The 18,522-nt window shown below is 41.2% G+C and overlaps 1 protein-coding gene across 1 annotated transcript in view; it reads right to left on the bottom strand.

Moving 5' to 3' along the window:
- Nucleotides 1-348: 348 nt before the first annotated feature.
- Nucleotides 349-18,522, bottom strand: part of WIF1 (WNT inhibitory factor 1) — a 43,869-nt gene continuing 25,695 nt past the window's right edge. Inside the window, exons 4-10 of the mRNA XM_034063022.1 lie at nt 15,559-15,699; nt 11,587-11,682; nt 9,847-9,942; nt 8,380-8,475; nt 4,635-4,730; nt 3,817-3,912; nt 349-1,184 (exon numbers count right to left, since the gene is read on the bottom strand). Coding sequence (XP_033918913.1) covers nt 1,063-1,184; nt 3,817-3,912; nt 4,635-4,730; nt 8,380-8,475; nt 9,847-9,942; nt 11,587-11,682; nt 15,559-15,699 — 743 coding nt within the window. The 3' untranslated portion in view covers nt 349-1,062. The remainder of the gene's footprint in view (nt 1,185-3,816; nt 3,913-4,634; nt 4,731-8,379; nt 8,476-9,846; nt 9,943-11,586; nt 11,683-15,558; nt 15,700-18,522) is intronic.

Raw genomic sequence — 18,522 nt, 5'->3', positions numbered from 1 at the left:
TGGACTATTACCTGCTTGGACAGAGGCTTTGAGAAGAATATCCCAGGTACCGGAGGTGCCAGGAACAGGGTACACCAGCTTGGCATGGCTGGCTGACAGTGCAGGGGGGAAAAGGAGGACATGGTGGAGGCCAAATACAGGGAGAGAAACACCCAGTCTTTGGTGCTGTTCCTCCCTTTGCAATGGCACAAGAAGATGTTGCTCTTTTGGAATATCATTAAGAGCTGTAGGGCTTGAAGCAGAGACAGGGAAACCAAGCCCACTGTGCCACTGTTTTATGCGGGTGCTCTAGACAAGCCATCGTGCCACCCCAGCGCTGATGGGACCACAACAGACCACACAGAGGAGTACTCGAAAAACTAAAGCAGCATCTTTATTTTATACATAACCATCAGTATAAAAAGTTTATTATGTAAGAGCTGTTTTGTTTACAATATATTATATTGCTTCAAGCTGATGCAGAAACTTCATACATTATAGTTCTACTTTGTTTGCAATGTATTACACTGGTTAAATGGCACCACTGTAGTGTATTCTTAATACACATTACTCTGAAAACTGTTAAGGCCAAAGATAACATTGAATTCAGTTGTTCAGTTTTTAAATTAGGCAACATATTTATTTCTTTTTCTTAGGGGAAATTCTAACTACACAATAGCAAAAATATAAAATGCACATTTCTTTTGTCTCAGGCAAATGAAATCTGAAGTGAATGACATGATTCAGGTTAGCATCTTTGAGGTTTTCTGCTCGAAAATTGTTACTTAATTTTTGGAAAATATTTGCAGCTATACAATCAAAAAAGGAAGTTTAAATGTAACTGAAGTATAGTACAAAACACCATCCACAGCACTGAAAGAAGAAGCCTATATAATCATGCTATAGAAGTATTTATAAAACTTAAAAGGAATAGTAAATATCAGCTCAGTGGTTTATAATGAAGCTAATAAAATTCCAGCCAGTAATCTTAACTGTAATGAACAGCGGTTTAACATTCAATCCATGAGAGGTTAATGAAGGCTATGAACTTTATGTAACACGAACCGTTTCAGATGTTGGAGTTCACCAGATATAATTGGATTCGGGTGGAACATGCCTCTCCTCTGCCCTTTTTGGCGAAGGCGTGTGCTGCCTGTGTTTGCTGCCTGCTGGCCTCAGGGCGCTCAGACCGCTGGCTCCATATCCTGGAAAATTATCCAGTTCAAGAGAAAAGAAACCACAGAAGTGGGTTCACAATCCACAGCTAATATTTCACATGGAAACAGTCTCCCCTGTTTGAACAAAGGATTTTGCTGTGCCTTGCACAAGCACTCACCCCTCTCTGTGCCCCCCGGGATGGGTGACATGCTGCCAGACGGAAAGATGCTCCTGTCCCACCAAGGAGCCCAGGGGACTATCAGCATGCCCAGGCTGTCACTCAGTCCTCGGGTCATGCATGCACAGTCCATGCCAGCTGGGTGAGAGTCATGCTGATCTGCTGAGGACTGGCTCTAAAGAGGGGCATGAGCATTCCCCAGGGGAGAATCTGGACTGGCTACCTAAGCTTGGCTTTGGTTTATGGCTGAATACAAAGAGAAAGAACAGCAGCGACAAAAAACACCTCGGGGCCAGGGCTTGGGGGGAAGCAGTCTGAAACAGGCTTAGCAGAGCTGCTTTGTTGTGGAAAATGAAAATGAACAATAAAAATGGAATTCAAAGTATTATGTTGTAATTATTTATAGTTTAATTTACCCATCTCATTACTGAAAGCTGAAGGAAATTACTTTGAAAAACCAAGTCCCCCGTTTGATTTTTTTAACCACTTGTTTTTAAGACAACAGATTTACCAAGGAGCCATTCATTTGATGGAGTATGAAGTAAGTCTCTCAAATTGACCGTAAATCTGCTTTCAAGATCAGGAGATGTTTAGCTTTAGTTGCAAAGAGTGACTTGCAGTACAGGCACTTAAAATAAGAGTGAATTTTACCCAAACGGTCTATTCTCCACTTCTTTCCTGAATACAGAGAGATTTGCAGTGCTAAACACAGCAGGACTACCCAAACTCCAAATAATGCAGGCTAGAAAACCTTGGAGCTGGCAATAATCTGTGACTATAGATTCCTCATAACAAGGCAGTTATGAGTTTTGGGTTTGTTGTACAGCTAATTACCTCTTTGGGGACGGTCACCCATAGCACGTATTTTTATTCACTTGCTATCTGAGTTTTTTATAAGAAAAGTATGACAGGAAGAATAAATTCATATAGAACCTATGAAAGGAAGTTCACATAGGTTCATTTCCATATAATTTGATTCTAACCATAACTTACATTAATGTTATTTCTCCTTCAGAGAATGGCATGAATAGTTAACATAAGTCCATTAACTAACAGCACACTAACAGTCCCCAAACCTAATTTTCACCACAAAATCATTTTAGTTAGATAATACTAATTTTTTAACAGAACAGCTGTATTTATTCTAACACATTTAATGTGATAGAAATCATAGGCATCAACAGTGTTTAATAAGAACAAACATTCAGTTGATAGAATCATAGAATAGTTAGGGTTGGAAAGGACCTTAAAATCATCCAGTTCCAACCCCCCTGCCATGGGCAGGGACACCTCACACTAAACCATATCACCCAAGGCTCTGTCCAACCTGGCCTTGAACACTGCCAGGGATGGAGCATTCACAACCTCCCTGGGAAACCCATTCCAGTGCCTCACCACCCTTACAATAAAGAATTTCCTCCTTATATCCAGTCTAAACCTCTGCTGTTTAAGTTTCAACCCATTACCCCTTGTCCTATCACTACAGTCCCTAATGAAGAGTCCCTCCCCAGCATCCCTGTTGCTATGAGGTCTCCACGCAGCCTTCTCTTCTCCAGGCTGAACAGCCCCAACTTTCTCAGCCTGTCTTAATACGGGAGGTGTTCCAGTCCCCTGATCATCCTCGTGGCCCAGTACAGGTTCACATTTCTTATGGCTAATTCGTGGGTCTTATAGCTGCAAAATCTCTCAACTTTTTTATTACTAACACTTATAAACACTAAACATGAATTATTAGCTAACAGTGATAAACACTAATACCTCATAGGAGGATGTACGGAGCGTGGCATGAAGATTGGCTGTTAACAGCACTGTTGCACATGAAATATTAACATTAAATCTGAAGTTCTTACTGGATATACCCAATTGTATTTCAGATTATTTTATAGTGCTTTTTTAAACCCAATGAACTGATCTGTTGCTTCAATAGGTCCAATTTCTGTTGTTTCAAATGGACCAATAATCACAACAGAAATTTATTTTGAGGAATTCAGCTTTGCCTTGAGACAATGTATTTTGTAGTCTGTGGAGCATGGGTGGGAAGAGGGATTAAAACTCTGAAGTTGTTAAGCATAGATCTTGCATAACTCTTCAAGATCTCCCCATTTTCTAAAGGACATTTAATTTTTCCAAGTTTAAATATGCTTTAAAACCTGAGTTTCGTTTCTAAAAATGCATACCCAACAGTTAAAGATAGCCAATATTACTAAAGAGTACTGAAGGACTTTATATTTGTTCTATTCTATGGGTGGAAGATATGCAAGATAATCTAGAAACTTTGTTGATAAGAGATTCTGGAATTTCTAATACAAATGTGATGCTGGTAAAACACTTTTAAATTATTCTGGGGGGGATGTTAGTTAAAATTATGGAGTATTGAAAATCTTTGGTTTATTGTTTGCATTAAAGATTATAAAAAATGGAATGCTCCTGAAGCAGTCATCTCTAAGCATTCCATGTGTAAGATCTGCAGTATGGATCCTCAGGATTTGTTTCTCACTTACTTTTGTTGCAATGTCTCCCGTGCCAGCCTTCTTTGCACTGGCATTTGTTGGGCTCAACACAGGTGCCATACAGGCCACAGCTGGGTTCACAGACAGCTGTAAGAAAGCAAGAGAATACATCTGACCTCTCGACATCTCATCCAGAAACAGTTGTGTATTTGCTTTCCCTGCTGTTCCCCACAATGGGTTGGTCCTGGCACAGTCTGGGGCTCTCCCAGTAAATCTGTGCCTTTGCACTGAGTGTGTGCAGATCCCCAAAACAGTTCACACCCCCTTCACCTGTGAGGTCTGGCTCAGTTTCTGGCTTAGAGAAGCAGATTGAACAGGAGAGCTCAGTGTCCACCAGAAGCAGCTGGAGAAGGAGGGGAGGCCCCAGCATCCCTCCCACAGAGTGCTCCCACTGGATTTTAACATTGCAATGTATAACAGAATCATAGAATAGTTAGGGACAGAAAGGACCTTAAAATCATCTAGTTCCACCTCCCCTGCCATGGGCAGAGATGCCTCACACTAAACCATGTCCCCCAAGGCTCTGTCCACCCTGGTCTTGAAGCATTTCTCTATTACCAATCTGCTATTACTGAGCTGACACATTGCTGTTTTACACAGACTCAGGGTACAGAAGAAACTATGGGGAGGCTCTTGTAAAAAACTGTTTCTGGTTTCATAATTCCCTTCAGTCTGGTGTATGCTGTATGTCCATAAAGTAAATTAACGAAATACATTGACAACAATTAATGCTGACATTTTGTACAAAGATACTGCCCAGCCAGCTGGATCAGTCCCACAAGGTCTAATGGAGTGGCTTTGGTACTTACGCTTTGAACACAGGTCTCCCTGATAGCCTTTGGAGCACTTGCATTTATTCCTACCAGTACATTTGCCTCCATTTCGACATGGCTGATGGCATTTACCTAGAAATTGAAAACATGAAAACAACAGTCTTATTCCCCTGCACCTCCTGGAGGGAATGTCTGAGAAGCCTGTCTTGTATCCAAAAAACTCATTGGATGCTGGGTGTAAGAGTGTGCACTATGGATCCATAAGGAAGACTCTACTGCATGTCTGTCCTTCCAATTTATATGCATTCTTCTGCTTTGAAAATATGTCAATAATTTGGCACAGCCAAAGCCTGTGTGTCCATGCAGCTTTTGCCTGGATTTATGCCATCCAGACTCCGCAGAGCTCCCTATGTGACCAGTCAGTATTACCTTGTGTCCTTCTCACACTCTGTGGGAGAGACAGCGTTATACAAACTTCATGTTTGCAAAGGGTGAAGTCCATACCAAAGGGACACAAGTAGAAGAAAACCTGGTGTTGTTCAAAAGAGATTTTAAGCAATAGGATGCTCAGGACCTAACAGGTATGGCCGCTATGTACAGACAATAAATTGTCTGTGCCTGTTAGCATGTAACACAAGGCACCATGATGCTGTGGATGATGCAGTGAGGGCTGTTCCACACCATAGCTCAGAATCTAAAGGTGCATTAAGAAAGCATGCCCTTCTTTCCTGTTTGCAAAGAACAGATATCTTTGGTAACAGTAATCAGTACTCAAAGACATTTTCAAAGATTTTAGTCTGGAAATTCCTTTCCCTCACATTCCCATTCCCACTTTGGGGAGTGGGTCTGGCAGTGCTGCTGTGAGGTTTGTTTGGCCCTGACACACCTGGGATGGAGGAGGTCCATGCTGGTGGATGAGATCCACACTCAGGTTCCTGCTGGGCCTGACCTGCACCAAGTGCCTTCCTCAAACTTAATGTCAAGTCTCCCATCACCAGACTGTCAATCCCCTGTTAGAATTTGTCTGCATTATCAAACTAATTGAATCTTCACTCATCTCTAGGAAGCACGAGCACAGTGCCCAAGAGCTGGGCCATCCCTGGCTGAGGGAGGCTCAGTGCCACCTCCCAGGGCACACTTAGGCAGCCAGAGACTACACCCTCAGTTCCTTGCCTCCTCAGTGGCCACTATTCTATTATTTATTGTAAAGGATGTTAACTAAGACCTGCAAATGATAATTTAAGCATCAACACCAACTTGCTGTGCTGAAAATCTCAGCAAATGCACTCATCTCCCCTTGGGAGCTCAAAATCCCAGGCAAAGCTTACTCACCTTTCAACCCCAGCAGACTTCCGTGATGCATGTGTGTATCATCAATATAAAAGAAACATTTGTTCCTAATGTGTGTAATTATTCTAATTGCCCTGAAATAAGCTTCATAACCAGCTGATGGAACAAACAGTGCTAAGGAGAGTTTCTGCAAAAGCATCATTTTGTCACAGGAGCCTCTGGAGAGGGAACCTTTAGGTATTCTAATTTGCAAACATCTGGATTCCATGTACTTAATGACTGAAAGGAGCAATGCTAAGAAAATCCATGATTTTTCGTAGTTGTTGAAGTAAATCTGGAGAATATGGGTCAAGGGGTGTGATGCCGACTTCCACAGAGCTGTATGAGGCAGGCTTTTCACTCAGCACAGCCCGATTAGCTTTGGACTAGGATATTTTCACTGAATGAAGGAAAGAGTAATAGCTCTCCCTGTTATTGACTGAGAAATAGAAAAAGCAACAAAACAGCTGGTGACAAATGGCAGAGGAATCCAAAACAAAATAAACCCCTCTGGACTCCAACTGAAACACTAATTAGAGACAATGCATAACTATAGCTAGGAAAAAAATCTGGAAGACTGTGGATGCTCATTAGTATTGTAGACTGGGTCCAGTACATTTCCCAGGGGTCTTGCAGAGTGATTCAACTGTTAGACAAGCACTCTTTAAACAACATTAAAAAACCCCAAACAACTTTGTAGTTTTCAGAAGATGGCTTTCTGCCTGTTGAAAGGTTTTCCCCCTTTGTTATTTCAAGACCCCCATGACTGAATATAGCTGGCCCTGGATCTAAGGAAAGAAACTGAGCTGTGCTTCTCTGCTGTTTCTAAGCCTTGTCTAGCATTTCTTGCAGCCTTCCACTGTTGTGCTGGCACGGGTGCAGTGCCCAGAGGTGGTAGCAGCCATCAATCACAGTCTCACAATTGCTGTCTGAGCTTTACAAAAGGCAAGGCAAGTGCACAGCTTCCCTTGCTCTCATCAACATCGTCCTTGTTCAGCTCCCAGCACAGTGTGATCCTGAATTTGTTTTAACTTGTTTCATACAGGAACTAGTTTAGTGCCTGTATTTTGATTAGTTTGAGTTGTACAGGTAAGCCTTAGCAAGAAACTGAAGTCAGCTGCACCTATCCCAACCAGCAATAGACAAAAATGAGTTTGAGTCCTGAAGACAGATTGGTAATATCAGTTCTAAGAATTCTCCCCAAAAAAACACCACTAACATAAAATAGATGCTTCTCAAATTTAAACCAAACCTTATTTATCATCTGAGAAGTATCAAAGCTGACTGTTTGGAAACTGAAGAAAGAAACAGGATTCTGTCAGAGTGTCAAATTTGAGCTTGATGTGAACAAAGGTGAATTCGGTGGAAACCCACACCGCTATTGCTGTATCTGATCTGAATGTATATCAAAGGACAATCTTTATTATAAAGTCCTGTATTGTCTGACAGCACATTAAGAGTTTATTTCCATGTGTTTCCAAAGTATCTGATGATACAAATTTCAGAACTGTGAGGAGATCTGGTGTCTTTAATATGTCTTACATATTAAAAAATCAGCTCTTAGGTAACCCAGGTCAAATGATGCCCTCTGTGCTCCTGTGAAGATGCTGGGGAGCATTGGTGACGTTACTTACAGCAGGAGAAGCTCCTTGCACAGTGTCCTGTTAGAAGCTTTAAGCCCCAAAAGAATGGCCTGGGAGTACGTTCCCAAAATGCTCATACTCTATTCAAGTGAGAGGAACTATAGAATTAATCCAGTTTAACAGAGCTGTGAGAAAACTCTTCTTTTAGTTAGATCAAACACTTGACAGCTGACCTTCCAGGTCTGTTCCAGCCTAACCACATCTCCATAACCCCCAGCTTTACACAGAACACTTAGATCAACCATGAGCTAAAGTATTTTGAATGCTTTGATGCTAAACTTCTGAAAATAGCAGAATTTTTCATGTTTGTGACACAGATTTGCAAGTTGCCATGTGAATGCAACTTAATATGTTACATGAAAGTGCTTAGCTCTTACAGTTCAGTCCTTCCTTTGCCCCAAACCCTTTCATTCCCAACTTATAGCAGCCCTTTGACAGATGTGAGCTCAAACCTAATTTGCTGTGCCCAAGTATGAATTGCCAGAACATCTGAAAATAGCTGCTCCACACAGGCTTGGCACAGCAGCACATCTGCCACAGAGTATTGCTTGCATACTTAACACCTTGAGCATTGCCACCAAGCCCAGTTGCTAGTAAAACCAAAAGAAGGTACAGGATGAAATGGTCTGGCACTGAGTCAAACTTATTAGTAGGAAACTCCTTTGGAGGCATATGGCATCTGACCCTCTGAGGGCACCAACCTGCCATGTGAGACCCTCCCTGTGAGCCCAGTAGAGGCAGGTTGCACATCATCATACAGACATTGACACTAGAAGAAGTGAAAGGAAGCACACAGAGATGCTACTCACTTATTTCACATTGGTCTCCTTCATATCCTGAAGGACAAATGCATTTTCCCAGATAGAAACATGTTCCTCCATTGAAACAGGTTGTTGTACAGTTTGCTGAAATGAATAAACCAGGAATTAGCTATGTCAGTAATATTAACTCAATCTGACTTGGCCTTAATGTTTTCTACTGCTCAACATAAATAAACATTGAGTATGTTTTAGGAAGTTGTATTAATATCTTTTCACACAGTTTACAAAGGAAAACTGAAATGTGTTTCTTCGTAAATTGTGCTTGACACAGGTACACACACAAGTCAATATAGAAAGAGACAAGTGAACCAGACAGCAATAAGATCCTTGAGAACAGACTGAGTTACATCTTTATCAATGCTCACATGTAAAGCTCTTTGAAGGATCAAGGTGTTATTGCTATTGAAACAGCCAGCGTCTGATAAAAGGAGCACAATCTAGGACTAGAAGTGAATTCTACAAAGGATACTTCACTACAGTTCTTAATTAATGCTTTGACTAGAAAGAAACCTCTATCAGATTTTGCTGTGTGGTGACATAGATGCAAATGCTGTGTCCCTCACCTGCCAAGTTACCTACATTGTGTTAGGCATGACTGTTCACCAGACAGCTGGATTCACATTAATTCTTCAAGACATTGGAAACATTTCATTTCAGTGCACTTTTGAAACGTTTTTAAATGTGATAGAAGCCTCATCAAGGGCTGGATACAAATCAGGAGGACAATGAGAGCAACAGTCTGCAAGCATACCTGAAGGCCTAGGAAAGGTTCCCATTATTTTACTGGAAAGTCCCCTAGGACCTTTTACATTTAGTCGTCACTTCGTATAGTTCTGCAACAATGAATATTCTCTAATTCGCTCTGCCATGAGCAGGTCAGTTAAATTTCTGCAGGAAACTACTTGGGTTTTTTAGTATGTGATAGCTTGGACTGTTCCAAATTACAGTTCTGAACAAGTGATTGCTCCTTCTAATCCCTCCTGAGCCACAATGCCACAAAAAATGAGTAGCTGCTTATTTTTTTAATCTGTCTGGATGTAGCAAAGTAATGAACTAAATAATCAGTAAAACTGATTTTACTCCATGAAAATAAGAGTTCAGATTGAAATATTCTCTTTACACCCTTAGGCCAGAAATGCAAGTGAATGTTGTGGTAGGTCCCACAGCTTTCAATGGAGCAACTAAAGTGATTATCTGAATTACCCTTCAGAGAGCTGGTGTATATGGATGCCTGCACACCCAGCTGCAAAAGCACTGCAAATCCTTACATTCTTCCAGCAGCTGCCAGATTGTGCTAGAGCATCTGTTTGAAGAATCACTAAACATTCAGAACCTACTTCATCACTCACCTGACTTTCCAAAACCCACTACTAAGGGAAACTGGCACATGTGAATGAAGAAAAGGCTGCTGGATATATGGAGCCTGGCAGGGTTTAGGTTTTAGGTGGCAGTTACCTTTGTCACAGTTGATGCCATAGAAGCCGGGGGGGCAGATGCATAGGCCGGGTGTAATGCAGAGCCCACCATTCATGCAGCGAGGAGTACACAGTGCTGAAAAGCAGGAAGAACACAAAAACATCACTGGTGTGATAGCAACTATCTATGTAAATACACAGCACATTGACTCCTTAAGCTACTTTTCCTTCTGCTGAATACAATAAGTCACCTTTGCACAGCACCTTTCTCAGTGGATTAAATAAATTACATCTCTGGTTTGTATTTGGCAATTTGTATATAATATTACTAAAAAAAGTGAAGACTAAAGTAAGTCGTCTCCTAAAGGAAGTCTCTTGTACACTTCAATTCCAAACAGGGGAGAGCAAACTGCCCACCTAAACTCCCAGGTTATTTGAATTTCCCCCAGACCTCTGTCTTCTCTATGGACCTCCAGTCCTCAATATGACTGAATTCCAGTGCAGCAGTTGGTACCTCAGCTCTGCAGAGAAGGCTGTCTCCTTAGAGGCTGCACTCACAAGTGTCAGTAATTCAGTAGGGTTCCTAGGCAGGCTTTACAAGGAAAGCTCCTTTCTTCCTCTTCATTCCTAAGCATAAGCACAGCTACCTAATTCAGGGTAGGGAAGCCTGCTGTGTGGCCTGATTTGGTGGCCAAACTGCCTTGCATGCTCCCTGTGAACCTTCTTCAGAGCCCCTGTGCTCTGCCAAGACTCTTCTGCAGTTGTGGCCACCCCACAAAGCTCTTTCAGGGAGGCATGTGAGGAGGCAATGCTCCATTTCGTGGTTGCCCTCAATTGGTACATGCAGTGAGGTTGGGTCCATACTAGTGAGTTAAACAGAACCCAGTCATGGGGGAAAGTAGGGGCACAGGATAATCCATCTTGTGAAACTCTTGGTGCTGTTCCTGGCATGGCTTTGTCCCAAGCAGACCAGCAGCCATAGGCTCCTCCTAGCAGAAAGTCTGAATCTGGAGAGGTGTTTTTCTGGAGAGAAAGCCAGTTTATTAAACATATGGATGTAAGCTGTGCTCTGCCAGTTGGCCTCCAGGCCAGAGAACAGTCCCTGATTCCTTTGTATCCAATCTTTTAGATATAGCCAAAGCATCTGGCAGTGGAAGGGTGGCAATGGGGATGGATTGCTCCATGTCAAGTCGCCCTGGGAGAGGGTCTACCACTGGGGGAGGAGGAAGAAGAGACATGAAGGAGAGCTGATTTCCTCAGCAAGTCACACCATTTTCCTGGCTCTTCACTCCTGGAAATGTCATCTGGGGCTATTATTCACTAATGGAAGGGAAAAGGAGACTCTTTCCTTCATCTTCCCATCTTTGTTGTCAGCCTGCCCGCAAATTAGATCTTATCTTCAAATAAACAAATGCAGAACAACTAAATTCCTGTGCTTTGTTTCCCAGCTATTCCTCATTAGCAGAAGAATTTTATTTAATCTTGTTGCAGATGGGTTCCCTGTGATTGAGGATCACTTAACTATTGTGTCAGGTTTTGTCAAAAGCAGCCTCTTAGGGAGAAAACATTTTTCTTGTAAGCAACTAGGAAATTTCCAACCATGGGCTGTTTCTGTTGGTCCATGGTTGACAACTGCAATTCCCTTACATCTGTGGATTTAAAATATATGAAATCTTCAGAATAGGCCACTCTTATTTCTAGGAGAGGCTGCAGTGCAGCAGCTACAGTTTCGTTGAGATTATAATAAAGAAGACAGCTAAGAAGATTCTTTTTATATTACCTTTCTCACAGTGAGGCCCATAAAATCCATCTGGACATTCACAGACATGTCTTTCATTGCAAACCCCTCCATTTCTGCATCCTCCTGGACACTCCGCTTCATAAAACACAACAACAAACTTAAATTGAATATTATATACTTTAGCTACCAGCCAACTCTGGGTAGGACCAGCATGCTCATTTGACACAACAATAAAACTATTTGCTGACAGACAGGCAAACACTGACAGAAATGGAAGTTCAGCTGAGATCTCCTCAAGAGAAATGAGGTGGTTTTATTTCTGTTAGTCTAAAAGTAGAAGTTTCATAACGTGTTCAGACAAATGCACAATGTGCTTGTTGACAGACTGCTCATTTCCATTGCTTTGCTGTTCCCTAAGTGCACAAGCAGTGTGGGTGCTCTGTTCAGTCCAGTCCTTTCTCCTCTGTGCAGAAATGAGCAGGCAGCTCAGTGCAGGACTTGCATCACTGGTTAGACCTGCCCTCAGTATACAGGACCAGTTTCAATTTCTGCAGCCTTAAGCAGACTGCACTGCACTTGCATTGCATTAATTACTACATCTGTTACTACCAAGATGATAAAGTGACGAAATCTGTGTTCATATGAAAGAGCCAGATTCAAGGCTAAATTAAAAAAGGACAGAAAGGAAGATAAAAGCATTCCTGCACAATAGTCCTACATCAACATTCAATTCTTGGTCATATCTGAACTATTGATCAGACACTGGTAAAAGTATTTGACGACTTTGGCTGTATTATATAAAGATGGGAGCTATCTCTGGGTACCACCACCATCCTCAACACACCAGTGTCCATCAGACCAGAGGCAAAATAAACAGAAGCCTCTGGACTCCATGAAAACATGATTGCTGGGTTGAAAAACAGTTACTCAAAAATACCTTCCCAGATCTGTCACAGAGAAGAATGCAGGCAGTAGAGGCTGCCTAATCCCATTCGAAAACCTGAACACCATTAGTGAGCAGTGGTACCAGAACCACAGGCAGCTTTAGCAGAGCAGGAATGACCTTCTCATCTTGATGCTATGTTGTGTGACACTCTGAGTTACAAGGTTCAGAAACTGACATAGACTAAAATGTCTGAACCCAAACTCAAACCCAGAATCTATTAGACAACAATTGGCTGTAATGTGGGCATGACATCTTATTTTTTCTTTTCCTTTGGTGTAATAGTGCTGGAAACATATGTGACTGACAATACCTACTAACAGCATTCTTACTTCTTTTCCACTGCCTCATCAGGAAGTGCTGGTGTACATCCCGAGGCTGTAAAGATGTACCGTTGATTTACACTGATTCCCAACTGAATAATAGCTGAGTTCAAACTGAAGCAGTTATAGCCTTTAAAGTGCGTTTGTTAAAAGTGTCAAGAAATAACAGGATGTCTATAACTTCAGGAGGGTCAGTTTTCCTGAGGCATTTCTGCATCCCAGAGAGATTCTTATTAACTCATATTAATACAGAGGAAAACATAATCCTGGACTTAAAAGTTTGAATCATTTCCCCTTCTAATATGACTCAGGTGATGTTAAATAGGTAATATGATGTTAACAGTTGATAGTTAAATACAGATTACACAAATAAAGTCTTGGTTTTAAAAATTTATCCCATAGCAGATTGGAGCCACAGGAAACAATGGCTGCTATAACTATGCACAGTATTCTGCTGCGCTCACATAATAGGTTTCTTTATTCAGTAGGATGTGAAGGGTAAGTCCAAAACTAAGCAAAAGGAAAAAAGCTGATACACTGATCAGGTGGCTGGATACTGTGTACAGCTGCCAAACAAACAGGAAAGAGAGGGGAGGAAAGGGGTGATTTTAAAATGCTCTTCTATCCAAGGCCATAGATACATGAAGCAAAAAGTGTCACTTTAAAAGTAAAGCTGCTTGCAGCAGTAGTAACAGTAGTGACGACTTTCTGGTCTTCTTGTGTTCCAACAAGAACTGTACTCTAGGACCCTTTCTGGAAATGCTTCTCTCTTTGTACCCGAAGGCAGAGCTGCTATTCATTACAGAAAATGCATGCTTAAACACATACCATTTCAAACAGAAAAATAGGAAAACATAATTCTTCTGTGGCCACCTCTTAGCCACAACAAATCCTCTCCTCTCCCACAAAAAATGATCTTTCAGTCTCTTCACTTCCTCTGGCAAGGGTCCTTTTGGATGGCCAAGAATGACTGGAAACAGTGACCGGGGCCCCAGCAGGAGGAATTGGAGCTCCTCACTACAAACAACATCTTTCAGAGGAAGGAAATTCACCCCTACTCATCCTTCTGACCAACTGTTCCAAAACACTGCAGTGACCACCCTAGTGGATAGAGGGCAGGAATGGGAGCTATCCCAGCTGGAAGGGGTGAGGTGAGAAAACTCTTCCTGTACCCACCTCTAAAGTATGGAAAATCATCCTTGTGTCTTGCAGCTGCCTCCAAGAACAAAGAGCTGGGACAATAATCACCCCCAGCTTTTCTGAGAGGCCATATGATGTCATACTGCTAAAGTATTAAATATCACATCTCATATCAGAATGGTAACAACAACAACCAGTGTCACAGAAATGTTAACTTCAGTGAATGCTACTGCTAAACTGGATTTGGAGCTCTCTCTGTTTAAGCCACATTTTTTTCTATGATATAGACCTGTAACTCTGCTCTCTTTATTAGATTACCCCACCACTATTTCCAAAGTCTATTAAGTTCAGCATCTTTGGACTAAACTGAAAATAAAAGATAGCAAATGTTTTGTGTTGTATTTACATTAGACACACAACTCCATACTTGAGATCTGATTGCTTTTGCTTCCATTAAATCCTCATTTTTCTTCCTGTTTCTCTGCCCACTTCTCCTCCTCCTCCACTTTGCCTGGGCTACTTGGCAGCAGCAAGGCTTCAAAGGAGACAAGCAGCTTTGCTATTTAGGTGTAGTGAGGTTTCAAAGAATAAATAGCTCCTGCTCCTGCTCCTCACTCCTCAGGGATGTGCTACAGCCAGTCAGCTCAGAGCAAAGAGCATAGAGAAGAAAGTGTAAGACTGGGAACAAAGATTTAATAGATGAATAAAAATCTCACTCTGTACGTCAGCCCCATCATGGGTTAATTTGATACAATTGAACGTGACATGGGGTAACTGCCTTATCTTAGATACTGCTGTTTCAATTTCCACAGCCTCAGTATACAGTGATAATTATAATTGATTGAAGTGAATCAAATTAATCTAGAAAGTCATATTACATAGTGTTTATGGCTCCTAGATTGGTTGATTAAACAGGTTCCCTCCCTTCCAAGTAAGCACTGCAGTAACTTCACTGTGCCCTTCCCCTACCAGCACATCCTCTGTGTCCTTATTGCTTGGTGGCTGCAAGTATTGAGAACCAACTTCCACCACCTTACCTGTAGCTAACACCAAGAGGTTGTTACCAGAGCTCCACAGAGGATAAAGCCAATTTTCACAGAACTTTTCTGATTTAGGATTTTTACATTCGGTTTGGATGTGCAAGTTGAGATTTAAGAAACTGTTGAACTAAGGCACCAAACAGTATTAATTGAAAGCAGCGTCCCCACTACAGATCCCAGAGGTTCAGCTCTCCAGGTCACCTGCCATTGCTGGAAATGTTTGTTTTTGCAGGACCAGCTTTCCTCCAGGCACCTGAAATCATTTGCTAACAGATGCTTGATACATTTGTACCAACTTCCTTGACTTGATGAGCAGTCAACAGGAGAAGAAATGCCTCCAACCCAGTCTGATAAGGGAGGTGGAGTTGACAGTAAGAAAAGGGTTATAAACACATAGCAAATGAGCAACAAAACCACAAAACCAGCGAGAACACCCTGACATTCACTACCATTGCTACATATTGTGCGACCACTTCTATCTTCTCCAGCCATTATCCTGAATGAAACATAAGGAAGCTAGGTGACCTGGCCTAACAGTAATCCAGCATGTTCTCTTTGGTGTTACCTTGCTGACAGGTTTTAAAGAAGATGGCGTTCTGAGGGGTCTGGAGAATAATATTGCCTTCTGAATTCATTATGATCACATTCACTTCAAAGGCAGCGACTCCGTCTTGTTTTCCAAGGCAAGGAAATCCAACCTGAACAACTTAAAAGAGAATAATAACAGTATATTTACATGCACCTATCTATCTATATATGTATAGAAGCACACATTGAAATACTAAAACATATAGATATGTTTGTATTTAAGCTTAGAGTAATGCCACTGATGAAAACTCTGAACACAGAGATATACAGATCACCCTATTCATAGACAGCTCCAGGACTAGAAGTACATCAGCCAGTACAGGAAGTACATACAGCAGAAGTACAGGAGATGACCCAGTGCTCATTTACTGACACAACCCCAACAGGCTAAAGCACAGTGATCTTAACACAGACTTTTGCTTGCAGACAAGACTCATGTGGAGGTATCTAACAATACAACAATACAAGCTGGAAGCCTACATTCAGTTTTCTAAGCTGAGCTGGTCACTTTTGAGTCTAAATTTTGCAGGCTTTCATACCACTTCTGCAAAAAAACATCGTACACATTTGGGGAAAAAAAGTTACTTTAGATATGTTTTGCCGGTTTGGATATTGCATATAATACTTAAATAAGATACTAATTTCATGAAAAACTTCCTTCAGAAAGTGCTAGCAAGATGGTACACTTGATAAATAAGATCATGGGTGCAAATGTTCAAAAAGAAGACACAGACAGATCTTGTTAAGTTAGTGATATTTGGAGATCAATCTTTCTGAGAAAAGTATTCAAACACTTTTGAACTACAGAGAGTTTAAGCAAATAATTAAGGCCAGTAAATCTGGAGTGTTTTAATGAGGAAACAAGCGAAATACCTCAGAGCTATGGAATGCTCTGCTGTGATTGTCACAAGTGATCTTAAATAATCTTCAGATTAAATGTTTTTACGCCTTTTATTCAAAATTGGCTCTTTCTAGCTGCTTTGTAAGTTAGATTCAGCTAACAGAAATTGTTTATTCATTTCTCCTGAAGCTGGCCTGAGATTTCAGAACCAAATACTAAGCTATCAGCCATGCATTTGATTTGGTTTAAATTGCTTATTATAAATAATTTTGCAAGTCATTATTCAGCCATTTTTCTTATTTGTTGCCTTGGTATAATGCAGCAAAATTTATTACTCAACACATTCTGCTTCTGGTAAGTCACAGACTGAAAGATCTGTTGCAGCTTTCATTATAAAACAATTTAATTGTTGAAGCACTTTTACACCAATCTGTCAAAAGGCTGTTACAAAAAGCATGTAAGTATGTGGTAAGAAGGAAGCTTTTACAGTGGATTAAAAACAGATTAAATGCAGTGAAATTCTTAAACTTATAGCAACCTTACTGAGCAAGAGATCAGGGCTTATATTGGGACATATGTGACTTAGCTGAGCAAATTGCAATTGGAAGGAAGATGGTGGAGAAGTTTAAGGAGGACACTATAGTCACATCCAGGCTCTACTGAATTGGTAGCAAATGCCTGAACTCACTTGAGATTTGACTGTGGATTTAAATGCCCAGGGCAAAGACCAGGAATGCACCTCTTACGACTAAAGACCAAGGGGACAGGTCAGAAAACCCTTATTCCAGCACTCCTCACCCTGGAAGCATTCATGTTTTTGGACTTCCCATATATTCAGACTCCTACACACATGCAGTGGGAGGCAGTGAAATCCTTGCCAAAGGGATTGGAGATACCAGAAGATAATATGGACTCAAGGAGAGCTTGAACAAGTACCTGAGAGAACTACAACCCATCTGGGGTTATAAAAAAAGACAAATCACTTAAGACTCATGAAATCCTCCAAGCTGAAGCTACTCAGAGCTGAGAGGGTAAACAGAAGTAAGTATCACGTGTTTGTCCTCGTTTTGGTCTTCCACAGGTCTTCTTATGGCCACTGTTGCCATAAGACGAAGTACAGGCTAGGCAGGCCCTAAAGCACTAAAGCCATCCTTATGCTTTGCTGGTGGTAGGCAAATATCCTCAACGAAGTTTCAAGAGTCTCTTGATTTTGACAGGACAACTAGGTTCAGCTACCTCTGAGTAAGATGTCTATCTGTTAGTCCTCATTCTTGTTTCCACTCACATTTAATACAGCTGTCTTTCCTCTTTTATTCCTCCTTAATTTTCTTTGGTGTAATTTTGGGGGTTGAAATGTTACTTGCTACTGTTGATTTGTTACTAAATACAGCTTGTGACTTTCTTCTGATTTTCATAATTGCATGTCAGAAACAAATCCGTATCTGTGGAAAAATTATTTGGTAATACAATAGATCCAGGCAAACTAGACTGGATTTGTTGGAAGGGTTTTGGGAACAGATAAATTATAGGAATAACTACAATGTAGCAAGGATTCACTACTTTTATAGTATTCATTTATTCAAAGCTACTTAGTTAATTTTGTCCAGCCATCAGCCAGTGTAGAGAAAGCCGTCATACTAGTACCTAACTGTTAAATAGTGTACATGCTTCAAATACTGTACATGTACTGATCATCAACTGCTGTTAAACACTGGACTGACTATAATGCCAAGCACTATTTAAATACAGCTGATACATACTAAGCACAGTGGGGCACTGCTCATTGTCCATGTAAGCAAACACCACGAACATGCCCATGCTAGTCCTGGAACTGAGGTACCAGTGTTGCAAGCAGAGTAAGTCCTTTTTGGCTTTAATCAGACCTCCCATAATGATGGTTAACAGACCTTCACTGGAACTATGAGATCTCACCTCCAGCCTCCCTGCAGTTGTAGATTATGTTTTCCTAAATATAGTCATAAGGGATCATTTTGGTTTAGCTTTTCTAGATAGTTGAAAAAGAAGCTTATATTAGAGGATGGAGAGTGCAGAGCCTCCCATATATCTCACCTGCTTTATATGGAGATGGAAATAATGCTT

The sequence above is a fragment of the Melopsittacus undulatus genome, chromosome 5 (genome assembly GCF_012275295.1).
Source record: "Melopsittacus undulatus isolate bMelUnd1 chromosome 5, bMelUnd1.mat.Z, whole genome shotgun sequence".
In the NCBI taxonomy this organism is placed as follows: domain Eukaryota; kingdom Metazoa; phylum Chordata; class Aves; order Psittaciformes; family Psittaculidae; genus Melopsittacus; species Melopsittacus undulatus.
Note: the sequence above shows the minus strand (reverse complement) of the source record. Positions and strands in the feature narration are given on the sequence as shown.